The sequence below is a fragment of the Phocoena phocoena genome, chromosome X, assembly GCF_963924675.1.
Source record: "Phocoena phocoena chromosome X, mPhoPho1.1, whole genome shotgun sequence".
NCBI lineage: Eukaryota > Metazoa > Chordata > Mammalia > Artiodactyla > Phocoenidae > Phocoena > Phocoena phocoena.
In genome coordinates, this window is record NC_089240.1 from 31,662,609 (window position 1) to 31,677,777 (window position 15,169).

A 15,169-nucleotide genomic window follows, 5' to 3' on the forward strand; every position below is an offset into this window, starting at 1 on the left:
GCCTGAATTTATCTAAGATTAAGAATTTTAAACTGTGATAAACAAGTTGTTCTCGTCTTAGTTGGTTCATTGTCATTATCTTCATCCCTATGCTACATCTTTGTTCAGTCCCCTGAAAGTCACATTTTCAATAACCTTTACCAAAGTGAACTAAAACCTCCCCAATTATAAGGACTATGAGTGATAGTAAGCCTCAATTTAAAAATTACCCCATTTTCAAAGAAATTACTACCATGTCAATGCTTAGTGAGAATAAACCCAGTCAACCTGACATCTTTATTTGGGCCATTAGCTCAGGAATGGTTTTTATACATTTGAGGATGAACTGGGTTTCTTTTCTGCCTGCTTGTTTAACTGTCTAAACTTGACCATGTCCCTGGGCTTTCTCTACGTGTCTCTTTACCTTTGGTGAGTCTTCAAGTTCACTTACTTTTATAGTCATTTTCTTAAAATACCATTTGATTTTTTAGTCCATAATTGTTTTATTATCCACAATTGGAAAATTCTGGGTTTTTATGTAGCCTATTTTATGATTTTATTTTACAGATTCCATCCACAGCAGTCTTTATCTCTCTTTTTTTACTTGACAAGTACCATAAAACACACACGCATAAAAATTATGCAGACTCCATTTTAAATAATTATACAGTATAAAAAAAGGAAAACTCATCCCACCCTGCAGAGGTAGCTGCTGGAAATAATTTTTAAATGTATCATTTTCAATTATTCCTTATGCTTATACAAATATATCTATATAGAGATATAATGTTTTAATTTAACATTAACATTTTGTTCCTGTCTAAGTATTAATCAGATGATCTCAAAATGCCAGGATTTTTTTGAAGAAGGCTAACGTAAGCATCCCATGGCCATAATTATTTTTCTCAATTTACTCTTTTCCATGCTAATAGAAATACAAAATTTAGTCCAGTTATTTTCTGGTTAGCAAATAGTAATGAACATTTAAGTAATGAAATTTTATAGTGTATTAAGTTGTTGTAATTATAATTGCTGTTTTATTTTTTAATGCTTTTTACCTTTTCAATTTTTGAGAAGAAAATAAGGTAAGAATTTTTGTCTAGTTTTATTTAATGCAGTATATGTCTTGTGTTCAGAATAGTGTGTTATATTAGGCATTCAGTAAAAATTTTTCAAATAAATGAAAAATGCTTTATTTACATAGTAATTTTTGTTGTCTGTACTTTGCACATTTTAAAAAAAATCATCTACTCAAAGTTGCAGAGGTATTTCTTAAAGTTTATTCTTTAAGGAGCTGATAAGCATTTAGATATGTTAGTAACCAGCTCTGTGTCACTTTAGGCACCTCCTGTACTACTTCTTTTTAAGTCCCTCCTTTTCTCCTTGTTACAGAGAGAGGGATGTCAGATATAGGAATTATTTCTAGCTTCTAAAGGTGGTTAAGGATCCCAGAGCCTGAAGGGAGATTTAAATATATCAACAACTATCTGAGTAACAAAGCATTTGTTTCTCTCTTATTGCCTCACTCTTTTAAAGTCTTTAACTCAGTTCAAGATGTATTACTGTTACCACTGAGGAATTATCAAAAACAGGAAGAAATATTAGATATTAGATTAAATTTCATTTGACTGTATATGACTACTAGGTTTATACTTAGGAGTTAATTATTAAGGGTGAGAATCTCAATGATTAATAAAATTTGCTGAAGACTGAGGTAGCCTAAGGCCAAAAGATGTGAATAATTGTACTTTTTGTTTTTATGGAAAATATGTGGTAGGTGAAAGGAAGTGCATGCACCAGTTGAGTGAATGTGAGATGTAGAGTAGTTTGCAGTTCTTCTTTGGGTTCTTTTTCTCTGTATAGATTTATTGCTGATGGTTATTTCATAAGCTCTGAGATATTAAGAAAGCATGATTTAACAAAAGGATTCATTATTCTATATATTCTTTTATGATTTTGATCACAGTGATCTAAAAGTAATTAACTATTAGGAAACACTAATCAGTTTCAGATCTAGTTCCATCTGTAATCTAGAACTGCTCAAATTGCCTACTTGACTAATACTCCAAGAGTGGGTTTAGGGTAGGTCCTACTTCTTCCCAATGACCTTAGGGATTTCCTGTGATTAGGTTAAGAAGAAAATTAGATATCATTCTATTTCTACATGTAATAATGTCTTGGTATATAAAAGGACTAGAATCTGTCCTGTTCACCATTCTGTGCCCAACTCCTGGCATAGGAGGCACTCAGTAAATACTGATTGAATAAATGCATATATATATACACCTAAATATTAACATGTCTTGCTCATATTGTAGGACGATTTTCACAAAGATTCCAAGATATAACTATGTGGATCCTGATTTTGCGTATACTAAATTTGAAAAAAAGCACATGAAAAGCATTATGCAGGATACATTAAATATTTAAGAAATGTGCGCCTGCAGAAAGAAGAACAGAGGTAAAGTTCACTTCCTCAAACAGTATAAAACAGAGCATGGTGCCTGTAGAGCCAGAATTTTTTTCTTTACTCTTTAGGTTCTTTTTAGTGATTTAAATGACATTTCATGTATGAAAATAGCAAAACATTGAACTACTTTAACTGCATTTATTTCCTTTTTTACTTCTGATTTGGGAATGTCTTGGGTGGGCTTCCCCAGAAGCAGATTCTGAGACAGGAATTCCAGCACATGTGATTTTTGGAGAATGTTCTTTTGGGAGAAACCTGCACAATATGAGGAAAGCAGGAGAGGGCAGAAGAGAGAACTCAGAAATAATGTGTTTCAAATAAAGTTTACTCTCAGCTTGATACCTAGGGTCTTTTGAGCATAAATTATACCATATTGTTGTTCCTGCCTTGAGTCATTGACTGTGAGCTGTCCTTGGGTATGGTAGGGTGGGCGTAGCTTCCTTGAGTAGGTGTTTGAGAATGGGGTCCCTTAACAGAAGGCAATTTTATGGAGATTAGTGCTTCCGTCTGCTTCAGTGGATCTGAGTGGGTCAGTAACAGCATGTACTGTGGGGAATATTTGGATTTACTGATGTATTTTCTAAAAGACCTAGCCTCAGTTAATTATTATTATGATTTCACTAGGAAACACATGTACTCATATAATGATACAGACATAGGATTACAGCCAGCATCGGGTCTAAAGTCACCCACATTCTCAGAAGCGGAAATAGAAGAGTTATCTTCAGCACAGCATTGGATCAAGTGTAACCAATTGCTAAGTACCAGGAATATAGCATCCACGGAGACAAAGTCTTTGAAAAGAAAGGCATGTGCAGTATTTTACATTTTATTATACCATGAGAATTCTTAAAATACCTTTTGCTAATATTGAACAATTAATTTTGGAATAATGTGATTTCTCACAGGTGCTCAAAGGACTTAAATCAGACCCATCCTCACCCCATGAAAAACATGATTGCAGCTTAATCTTGACACCAAAGCAAATTCATCAAGTAATTGTTGGTAAGAATCTATAAAAACCTACTGAACAATTTTTTAACAGATTTATTGAAGTATAATTTATATTACATAAAATTCACCAGGTCAAAGCATGAAAATCAATGAATTTCAGTGAATTTACAGGTTTATGCAACTGTCATCGCAATTCAGTTTTACAGTGCTGCCATCACCCTCATGTCTATATGCAAGTTACTTCCAATTCCCAGCCCTAGCCCCAGGCAACCATTATTTAGCTTTCTATCTCTATAGATTTGCCTATTCTGAACATTTCATGTAAAAGAAATCATAATATGTGGTTTCCCTTATATTGTTTCTTTAGCTTAGCATAATGTTGGTAAGGTTCATCCTTGTGGTAGTAGGTATAAATATTTTGTTCCTTTTTGTATCTAAATAGTATCTCATTTTATTAGGAATACCACATTTTGTTTATCCATTTACCAGTTGATGGACATTGAGCCATTTCCAGTTTGAGGCTATTGTGAATATTGCTGCTATAAACACTTACATATAATTCGTCGAGTGAACATTTGTTTTTATTTCTTTTGGTTAGATTCCTAGGAGTAGAATTGCTGAGTCATACGGTAAGTTTGTGTCTAACTTTTAAAGAAATTGCCAAAAATTTTCCACAGTGACTGCACCAAGTTACAGTCCCTCCAACAGTGTATGAGGGTTACAGTTTCTCCACATTTTCACCAGCAATTATTATTTTCTGTCTTTTTGATTACAGCCATCCTAGCGGGTGCAAAATGTTCTCTCATTGTGATTTTGATTTGCATTTCCTTTTTGACTAAGGTGTTGAATATATTTTCATGCATTTACTTAGAGGTACAACTATTTAAATTGTATATCTTGGAGAAATGTCTTTGCCCAATTTTTAATTTGAATATTTACCTTCTCATTATAGAGTTGTAGGAATTGTTTATGTGTTCTGAGTACAAGTTTTTTGTCAGATATATGATTTCCAAATATTTTCCCTAAGTCTGTGGCTTTTTTTTCTTTTCATATTCTTAATAATGTTGTTTAAAGCACAGAATTTTTTAATTTAAATGAAATTGAATTTACTAAATTTTTTACTTTTATAGATCATGCTTTTGATATCATGCCCAACAATCTTTAGCTAGCTCAAGGTCACAAATATTTTCTCCTATTTTCTTTTAAACAGTTTATATTTTTAGATCTTATGTTTAGGACTACAGTTCCTTTTTTTTTTTTTTTTTTTTTGTGGTACGCGGACCTCTCACTGTTGTGGCCTCTCCCGTTGCAGAGCTCAGGCTCCGGACCTGTAGGCTCAGCGGCCATGGCTCACGGGCACAGCCGCTCCGCAGCATGTGGGATCCTCCCGGACCGGGGCACGAACCCATGTCCCCTGCATTGGCAGGCGGACTCTCAACCACTGAGCCACCAGGGAAGCCCCTACAATTCCTTTTTATGTTTTAAAAATTTTTGTTTATGGTATGAGTTGAGTCTAAATTCATATTATAATATATGGATATTCAATGGTCCTAGCACCATTTGTTGAAAATACTATCATTTCTCACTGAATTGCCTTGACACCTTTGTAGAAAATCAAATGACCAAATGTGTCAGGGTTTGTTTCTGGATTCTTAATTCTGTTCCATTGATATGTATTTCTATCCCAATGACAATTCTATACCATCGATAAGTAGCTTTATGGTAAGTTTTGAAATCAGTAAGTGCAAGTCCTCCAAATTTGCTCTTCTTTTTCAGGATTGCTTTGGTTATTCTAGGTATAAATAGGATCTTATTAGACCCACTTTGTCTGTCTTGTTCTTGTATCTCTGTCTTAATATTTCTGGCTCACCTCTGTATTGCTTGCCTCAACCAGTACTGAAACCTCATAATTCATGGGACATTGAGGCAGAGTACTCAGGAAGTTCTTGCCTCAGTAGTGGAGAATATTTATTACTATTTAGAGCACGGCTCTGGACCCGGGTAACATTCATAAAAGAAAGATCTGGAGGGACCAGTCTGTTTTGAGGTAACTTCCTTCCAGAGCAGAGCTCAAGAATATTATAGGAATATGAAAAAATATCCAGTACCTAATGAGGTAAAATTTACTATATTGACATCCAAACAAAGATTACAATACATAAGAAGCAGGAAAATACAACCCATAATAAAGAGAATTATTAATCAGTTAAATCTGATTAATACTGATACATAGGTTAGAATTATCAGACAATGACACTAAAACAGTTATTGTACCTGTATTCCATTTATTCAAAAAGTTATGCAGAGCAATTATACTCCAATAAAGATGTAAAAAAAAAAAGTTATGCAGAGTCATAGAAGATATGCAAAAACGATCCATATAATCTACAGATTCACCACAGTTCCAACCAAAATTCCATCAGGATCTTTTGTAGAAATTGACAGGCTCATTTTAAAATTCATGTGGAAATGCAGTGTAATTAGAATAGTCAAAACAGTTTTGAAAAAGGAAAACATGTTGGAGATAAAACACTGCTTAATTTCAAGATTTATTTTAAAGCTATAGTAAACCAAACTGTATGTTATTGGCATAAATATAGAACAATGAAACATAAGTAAGGTTCAGAAATAGACCTATATATATAGGACAAATGAATTTTGACTAAGGTAAAAGGCAATGAGGTTCAAAAAGGTGCAGAAAGCATAGTCTTTTCAATAAGTAATGCTACAGACCTACTAGAGAATGGACTTGAGGATATGGGGAGGGGGAAGGGCAAGCTGTGACAAAGTGAGAGAGTGGCATGGACATATATACACTACTAAATGTAAAATAGATAGCTAGTGGGAAGCAGCCGCATAGCACAGGGAGATCAGGTAGGTGGTGTGTGTGACCACCTAGAGAGGTGGGATAGGAAGGGTGGGAGGGAGGGAGATGCAAGAGGGAAGAGATATGGGAACATATGTATATGTATAACTGATTCACTTTGTTATAAAGCAGAAACGAACACACCATTGTAATGCAATTATACTCCAATAAAGACGTTAAAAACAAAAACAAAAAACAAAAAACGAATGTGACCATATACAAAAATTAACTCAATATGGATCAAAGATCTAAACTTAAGAGCTAAAACTATAAAACTCTTGGAAGAAAACAGGTGAAATTTTTCATGGCATTGGGTTTGGCAATGATTTCTTGGATATGACACCAAAAGCATAGGCAACAAAGGAAAAAATAAACCAGATTTCATCAAAATGAAAAACTTTTTTGTGCATCAAAGAACACAATCAATAGAGTGAAAAGACAACCTTCGTAATGTGAAAAAATATTTGCAAATAATATATTTGATAAGTGATTAATATCCAGGATGTATAAAGAACTCCTACAACTCAACAAGAAACACAATTAAAAATGCACAAGACTTGAATAGACATTTCTATTCTTTATAGAAGACATAAAAATGCTCTGTAAGCACATGAAAAGATGCTCAATATCATTAGTCATTAGTGAACTGCAAATCAAAACCACAATGAGATACCACGTCACATGTGTTAGTATGGCTGTGATTAAAAAAAAAAAAAGTAGTGCTAGTTACATCATGTGCCAAAACTAAATCAAAATAGATCATAAGCCATGTGCTTCCTTCCTTATAGAAGATATAATGACAAATAAGCACATGGAAAGATGCACAACATTGTTCATTGTAAGGGAAACACAAAATAACACCACAATGAGATACTGCTATAAATCTATTAAAATGGCTGAAAAACTTACCATTTCAATTATTGCTGAAGATGTGAGGAAACTGGGACTCTTGTACACTGCTAGTGGGACTATGAAGTTATACAACCACTCTAAAGCAGTTTGGCAGTTTCTTAAACATTTAAACACACATGTACCATATTACCCATCCATTATACTCCTAGATATTTATCCAAAAGAAATGAGGGCATATTTTCAAACAAATACTTGTTCGCAAATGTTTTAGCATCCTTAATTTTAACAGGCCATACCTGGGAAGAATCGAAGTGTTAACAGGTGATACATAAACATTCACCTATAATAGACTACTACTTAGTAATATAAAGGAATGGACTGTTGACACACGAAACATCTTAAATGGATCTCTAGAGAGTTTGCTGAGTGAAAGAAATCAGAGAAAAACCATACATGCTATATTATTCCACTCATATTAAAGTCTAGAAAAAGCAAACTGATCTATAATGACATAAAGCAGATGAGTGGTTGTCTGGAAAGGGGGAATACAGAGGATGGTGGTAAGGAGAAACTATAAAGGGGCCAAGTATATTTTTTGGAGTGATGGATGTTCACTCTCTTCATTGTGGTGATCGTTTCAGGTATTTCACCTGTATTCAGGTGTATACGTATGTCAATGCTTATGAAATTCTGTACTTTAAACATGTACAGTTTGCTGTATACCAGTTAAAATTAAATTAAGCTGTTAAAAAAGCAGGATAAGACATAATTAAGATTGTTATGATATAAAAACTTCTGGCATTTAAAGGGGAAAATTTAAACAGTGAGTCATGGGAAGTTACCAATTTCTGTAAGTTCTGGATAAGTGAACATAAATGCATTTATGGGAGTGGAGAGGGTGTAGGAGTATGCAAATTCATGTACTGAGTTATAATTAGTGCTAATAATTTTGTCATGAAATTTTCCATATAATCACAATATGTATTGAATTTTGGCCACTCACCTCAAATTATGGACATTTAGATAAAAAGCTCTGTTAATAATTTCTGATATATAGTAACTATTTTAAGTACTATTTTTAACAAATTAATCGATCAGCATATAGTATGAAAACCTAAGTCAATGAACACATTGGTCAACATTAAGCTTAGTAACTGTTCATTTTTTTAGGGCTCTCTGTCCTTAACTTTGGTGATGTTTGTGTGAACTCAACAAATACTCGTCTACTACATGTTATTAATATGCTACCTATTCATATTTTGATCCAGTTAGATGTCAATTTGCAAGAACTTCGGAAAACCAACCAATTTTCATATGTGATTCCACCTACAGCTAGTACTTCTGTTTCAGTGATATTTGAATCTCCCACCATTGGAAAATTTTGGAAGTAAGATTTATTTTCAAATTTCTGTTTGCTAGAATCAAAATGTCGTTTTGTATATTTACCCCAATTATTGTAGTATATATTATGTTTGGTCCCCAAACATAGAAACTATATGTGCAGCAATTTGTAGATTTGTAGATTCATATTTCAATGGTAGTCTAATTACCTTTCATAATTATTTTGATATTGTTTACTAAGAATTGTTGATGTCAATCAATAATATATACATTTTACATGTAACTGAATTCTACCATTCAGTTAAGAGGTGTTAGTTAAATTTGGATGCCTTTGCTGTGTTACAGGTCTTTCACCTGTCAGTGAACAATATGCCTGGTGGGCACATCCTAGTGATGGCAGTTGTCTTGCCAGTAAAACTTGAGCTATCTGCTAATGAGCTAGTACTGAGACCACAAGGCTTCTTGGTGAAAACATGTTTTAGGGGGATGGTTAGGTTGTATAATCATCAGAATTATTTTGTCAAATTTGAATGGCAACTGATAAATACAGGAAAAGGGATGGCATTTTTCATTCGTCCAGCTAAAGGTAGTAGTTTATTCTGTTGTTTGATTTAGACATTCATTTATTCATGTATTCAGGCATTAATCATATCTGGAGTGTGTACTGTATAACTGTGATAAGAACGTAGAAGTAAATCACAAATGGTCTTGGGACAATGGGACATTCCTTCCCTCCTTCCTTCCCTATGTCCTTCCCTTCCTCTCCCCCTCCCTCCCTCTTTATCTCTAATTTAGAGATAGTCTTCATTTGCGATCTAAGTAGACTATACTTCAGGTCACAGAGGAGTCCTGGTTCATTGAATTCTTGCCTTAGGTGCTTTTCCTGTGACTATCAGTCATTTCCAAATCGTGACTTCTATATAACTCTGCCAGTGTTGGTACCAGGGAGTGTTATAAACAAGCTCGAGTATTAATTTAAGTTCACTTAATTTTAGTGCAGATATAGGTGGAGATGTTGACAAATTTAACAAGTGGAAGTGGAGGACTGTCCCCTTATTATGCCTGGAGATCATTGATATAACCATATTTAATCGTTTTATTAATCTGGATAGATTTAGCACAATCCCAGATTATAATTTATTAAGCATTTGAGGTATACTTCTATCAATATTTAGCAGATTCATTTGACCAAGCTCTTTTTTGTTGTTATTAATACTGAAAATACTGGGTCCCGCCCCAAACTAGAAAGAAGTGGAGTAAATGATCAGAGAAGAAAAAGAAAATATTTCTGCAGATTTCAGAGATTCTAGATAAACCTTCTCCAGTTTTCTTGAACAGGAGGTATCAGTTGTAGTTACATTATCTGCATTCCAGCTATAGGTTCTGATCAAGCACGTGATATGACACTAAGGGTGTCAGAAAAGCACAGTGCACAGGTACTTTTCCTTGTATTTCTGCATCCTAGCCAGTGTTGAGTGGCTGGGCTTCCCCCTTGTGGCTGCCATGGAAATGCCATGAAAATGCTTCATTTGTCAAAAGTGGAATTACAATGTTATAAACTTCTCATGGTTTTCAGTACTCTATTTTTTACAGGGAGATTTTAGTATTTACTTTTCTTTTCTTTGGGTTGCTCATAACACCTCTTACATTTTTTTAAATCAAAGCAAAAAACACAAAGACATTTAATTCCGAATACAGTGTTAATATGAATGCCATTAGTACTTTAAGTACTTTTTTTTTTTTTTTTTTTTTTTTTTTTTGCGGTATGCGGGCCTCTCACTGTTGTGGCCTCTCCCGTTGTGGAGCACAGGCTCCGGACGCGCAGGCTCAGCGGCCGTGGCTCACGGGCCCAGCTGCTCCGCGGCACGTGGGATCCCCCTGAACCGGGGCATGAACCTGTGACCCCTGCATTGGCAGGCGGACTCTCAACCACTGCGCCACCAGGGAAGCCCATCCTTTAAGTACTTTTAATTTTTTTAGAACACAAATGATACAATACTTGAATCTATTTGATATAGCATTGAGGAAAGTATGCATAATTTATATTATATACCTAGATTTCTCTAATGTCATTTTCCTTCTGCTGCTCAGAATATTCATATAATAATTACTCACTTTTGTTTTTGCCTCTTTGTAAAAATCTTTTTCTTTTAACATCTTTTTTGGAGTATAATTGCTTTACAATGGTGTGTTAGTTTCTGCTTTATAACAAAGTGAATCAGCTATACATATACATATATCCCCACATCGCCTCCCTGTTGCGTCTCCCTCCCACCCTCACTATCGCACCCCTCTAGGTGGTCACAAAGTATGGAGCTGATCTCCCTGTGCTATGTGGCTGCTTCCCACTAGCTATCTATTTTACATTTGGTAGTGTATATATATGTCAATGCTCTCTCACTTCGTCCCAGCTTACCCTTCCCCCTCCCCAAGCCCTGAAGTCCATTCTCTACGTCTGCGTCTTTATTTCTGTCCTCCCCTTAGGTTCTTCAGAACCATTTTTATTTTATTTTTCATAGATTCCATATATATGTGTTAGCTTATGGTATTTGTTTTTCTCTTTGGGACTCACTTCACTCTGTATGACAAACGCTAGGTCCATCCACCTCACTACAAATAACTCAATTTCATTTCTTTTTATGGCTGAGTAATATTCCATTAAATATATGTACCACATCTTCTTTATCCATTCATCTGTCAGTGGACACTTAGGTTGCTTCCATGTCCTGGCTATTGTAAATAGAGCTGCAATGAACATTGTGGTCCCTGACTCTTTCTGAATTATGGTTTTCTCAGGGTATATTCCCAGTAGTGGGATTGCTGGGTCGTATGGTAGTTCTATTTTTAGTTTTTTAAGGAACCTCCATACTTTTCTCCATAGTGGCTGTATCAATTTACATTCCCACCAACAGTGCAAGAGGATTCCTTTTTCTCCACACCCTCTCCAGCATTTATTGTTTGTAGATTTTTTGATGATGGCCATTCTGACCGGTGTGAGGTGGTACCTCATTGTAGTTTTGATTTGCATTTCTCTAATGACTAGTGATGTTGAGCATCCTTTTATGTGTTTGTTGGCAGGCTGTATATCTTCTTTGGAGAAATGTCTGTTTAGGTCTTCTGCCCATTTTTGGATTGGGTTATTTGTTTTTTTGATATTGAGCTGCATGAGCTGCTTATAAATGTTGGAGATGAATCCTTTGTCTATTGATTCATTTGCAAATATTTTCTCCCTTTCTGAGGGTTGTCTTTTTGTCTTGCTTCTGGTTTCCTTTGCTGTGCAAAAGTTTTTAATTTTCATTAGGTCCCATTTGTTTATTTGTATTTCCATTTCTCTAGGAGGTGGGTCAAAAAGGATCTTGCTGTGATGTATGTCATAGAGTGTTCTGCCTATGTTTTCCTCTAAGAGTTTGATAGTGTCTGGCCTTAAATTTAGGTCTTTAATCCATTTTGAGTTTATTTTTGTGTATGGCATTAGGGCATGTTCTAATTTCATTCTATTACATGTAGCTGTCCAGTTTTCCCGGCACCACTTATTGAAGAGGCTGTCTTTTCTCCACTGTCCATTCCTGCCTCCTTTATCAAAAATAAGGTGACCATATGTGCATGGGTTTATCTCTGGGCTTTCTATCCTGTTCCATTGATCTATATTTCTGTTTTTGTGTCAGTACCATACTGTCTTGATTACTGTAGCTTTGTAGTATAGTCTGAAGTCAGGGAGCCTGATTCCTCCAGCTCCGTTTTTCTTTCTCAAGATTGCTTTGGCTATTTGAGGTCTTTTGTGTTTCCAAACAAATTGTGAAATATTTTGATCTAGTTCTGTGGAAAATGCCATACGTAGTTTGATAGAGATTGCATTGAATCTGTAGATTGCTTTGGGTAGTATAGTCATTTTCACACAGTTGATTCTTCCAATCCAAGAACATGGTGTATGTCTCCATCTGTTTGCATCATCTTTAATTTCTTAGATCAGTGTCTTATAATTTTCTGCATACAGGTCTTTTGTCTCCTCAGGTAGGTTTATTCCTAGATATTTTATTCTTTTTGTTGCAGTGGTAAATCGGAGTGTTTCCCTAATTTCTCTTTCAGATTTTTCATCACTAGTGTATAGGAATGCCAGAGATTTCTGTGCATTAATTTTGTATCCTGCTACTTTACCAAATTCATTGATTAGCTCTAGTTGTTTTCTGGTAGCATCTTTAGGATTCTCTATGTATAGTATCATGTCATCTGCAAACAGTGAAAGCTTTACTTCTTCTTTTCCAATTTGGATTCCTTTTATTTCTTTTTCTTCTCTGATTGCTGTGGCTAAAACTTCCAAAACTGTGTTGAATACTAGTGGTGAGAGTGGGAAGCCTTGTCTTGTTCCTGATCTTAGAGGAAGTGGTTTCAATTTTTCACCATTGAGGACGATGTTGGCTGTGGGTTTGTCATATATGCCCTTTATAATGTTGAGGAAAGTTCCCTGTATGCCTACTTTCTTCAGGGTTTTTATCATAAATGGGTGTTAATTTTGTCAAAACTTTCTCTGCATCTATTGAGATGATCATATGCTTTTTCTCCTTCAGTTTGTTAATATGGTGTATCACATTGATTGATTTGTGTATATTGAAGAATCCTTGCATTCCTGGGATAAAGCCCACTTGTTCATGGTGTATGATCCTTTTAATGTGCTGTTGAATTCTGTTTGCTCGTATTTTGAGGAGGATTTTTGCATCTATGTTCATCAGTGATATTGGCCTGTAGTTTTCTTTCTTTGTGACATCTTTTTCTGGTTTTGGTATCAGGGTGATGGTGGCCTTGTAGAATGAGTTTGGGAGTGTTCCTACCTCTGGTATATTTTGGAACAGTTTGAGAAGGATGGGTATTAGGTCTTCTCTAAATGTTTGATAGAATTCGCCTGTGAAGCCATCTGCTCCTGGGCTTTTGTTTGCTAGAAGATTTTTAATCACAGTCTCAGTTTCAGTTCTTGTGATTGGTCTGTTTATATTTTCTCTTTCTTCCTGGTTCAGTCTTGGAAGATTGTGTTCTTCTAAGAATTTGTCCATTTCTTCCAGGTTGTCCATTTTATTGGCATATAGTTGCTTGTTGTAATCTCTCATGACCCTTTGTATTTCTGCAGTGTCAGTTGTTATTTCTTTTTATTTTCTAGTTCTATTGATTTGAGTCTTTTCCCTTTTTTTCTTGATGAGTGTGGCTAATGGTTTATCAATTTTGTTCATCTTCTCAAAGAACCAGCTTTTAGTTTTATTGATCTTTGCTATTGTTTCCTTCATTTCTCTCTGATCTGATCTTTATGATTTCTTTCCTTCTGCTAACTTTGGGGCTTTATTGTTCTTCTTTCTCTAATTGCTTTAGCTGTAAGGTTAGGTTGTTTTTTTGAGATGTTTCTTATTTCTTGAGGTAGTATTGTATTGCTATTAACTTCTCTCTTAGAACTGCTTTTGCTGCATCCCATAGGTTTTGGGTTGTCATGTTTTCATTGTCATTTGTTTCTAGGTATTTTTTGATTTCCTCTTTGATTTCTTCAGTAATCTCTTGGTTATTTAGTAGTGTATTGTTTAGCCTCCATGTGTTTGTATTTGTTACAGGTTTTTTTCCTGTAATAGATATTTAGTCTCATAGCATTGTGGTCCGAAAAGATACTTGATTCGATTTCAGTTTTCTTAAATTTACCAGGGCTTGATTTGCGACCCAATATATGATCTATCCTGGAGAACGCTCCATGAGCATTTGAGAAGAAATTGTATTATGTTGTTTTTGAATGGAATGTCCTATTAATATCAATTAAGTCCATCTTGTTTAATGTGTCATTTAAAGCTTGTGTTTCCTTATTTATTTTCATTTTGGATGATATGTCCTTTGGTGAAAGTGGGGTGTTAAAGTCCCCTACTATGATTGTGTTACTGTCGATTTCCCCTTTTGTGGCTGTTAGCATTTGCCTTGTGTATTGAGGTGCTCCTATGTTGGGTGTATAAATATTTACAATTGTTATATCATCTTCTTGGATTTATCCCTTGATCATTATGTAGTGTCCTTCTTTGTCTCTTGTAATAGTCTTAATTTTAAAGTCCATTTTGTCTAATATGAGAATTGCTACTCCAGCTTTCTTTTCATTTCCATTTGCATGGAGTATCTTTTTCCATCCCCTCACTTTCAGTCTGTATGTGTCCCTAGGTCTGAAGTGGGTCTTTTTTAGACAGTGTATATACGGGTCTTGTTTTTATATGCATTCAGCCAGTCTGTGTCTTTTGGTTGGAGCATTTAATACATTTACATTTAAGGTATTTATCAATATGTATATTCCTGTTACCATTTTCTTAATTATTTTGTGTTTGTTATTTTTGATCTTTTCCTGTCTTGTGTTTCCTGCCTAGAGAAGTTCCTTTAGCATTTGTTGTAAAGCTGGTTTGGTGGTGCTGAACTCTCTCAGCTTTTGCTTGTCTGTAAAGGTTTTAATTTCTCCATCAAATCTGAATGAGATCCTTGCTGGGTAGAGTAATCTTGGTTGCAGGTTTTTGTCCTCCATCACTTTAAATATGTCCTGCCAGTCCCTTCTGGCTTGCAGAGTTTCTGCTGAAAGATCAGCTGTTAACCTTCTGGGGGTTCCCTTGTGTGTTATTTGTTGTTTTTCCCTTGCTGCTTTTAATATGTTTTCTTTGTATTTAATTTTTGACAGTTTGATTAATATATGTCTTGGTGTATTTCTC

At 34.9% G+C, this 15,169-nt stretch overlaps 1 protein-coding gene across 1 annotated transcript in view; it reads left to right on the forward strand.

Moving 5' to 3' along the window:
- CFAP47 (cilia and flagella associated protein 47) overlaps positions 1-15,169 on the forward strand; it is a 503,782-nt gene that overhangs the window by 83,630 nt on the left and 404,983 nt on the right. The window contains 7 exon segments of the mRNA XM_065900147.1: positions 2,298-2,368; positions 2,371-2,440; positions 3,074-3,257; positions 3,358-3,454; positions 8,292-8,508; positions 8,808-8,815; positions 8,818-9,048. Of these exon segments, the coding sequence (XP_065756219.1) occupies positions 2,298-2,368; positions 2,371-2,440; positions 3,074-3,257; positions 3,358-3,454; positions 8,292-8,508; positions 8,808-8,815; positions 8,818-9,048 (878 nt within the window).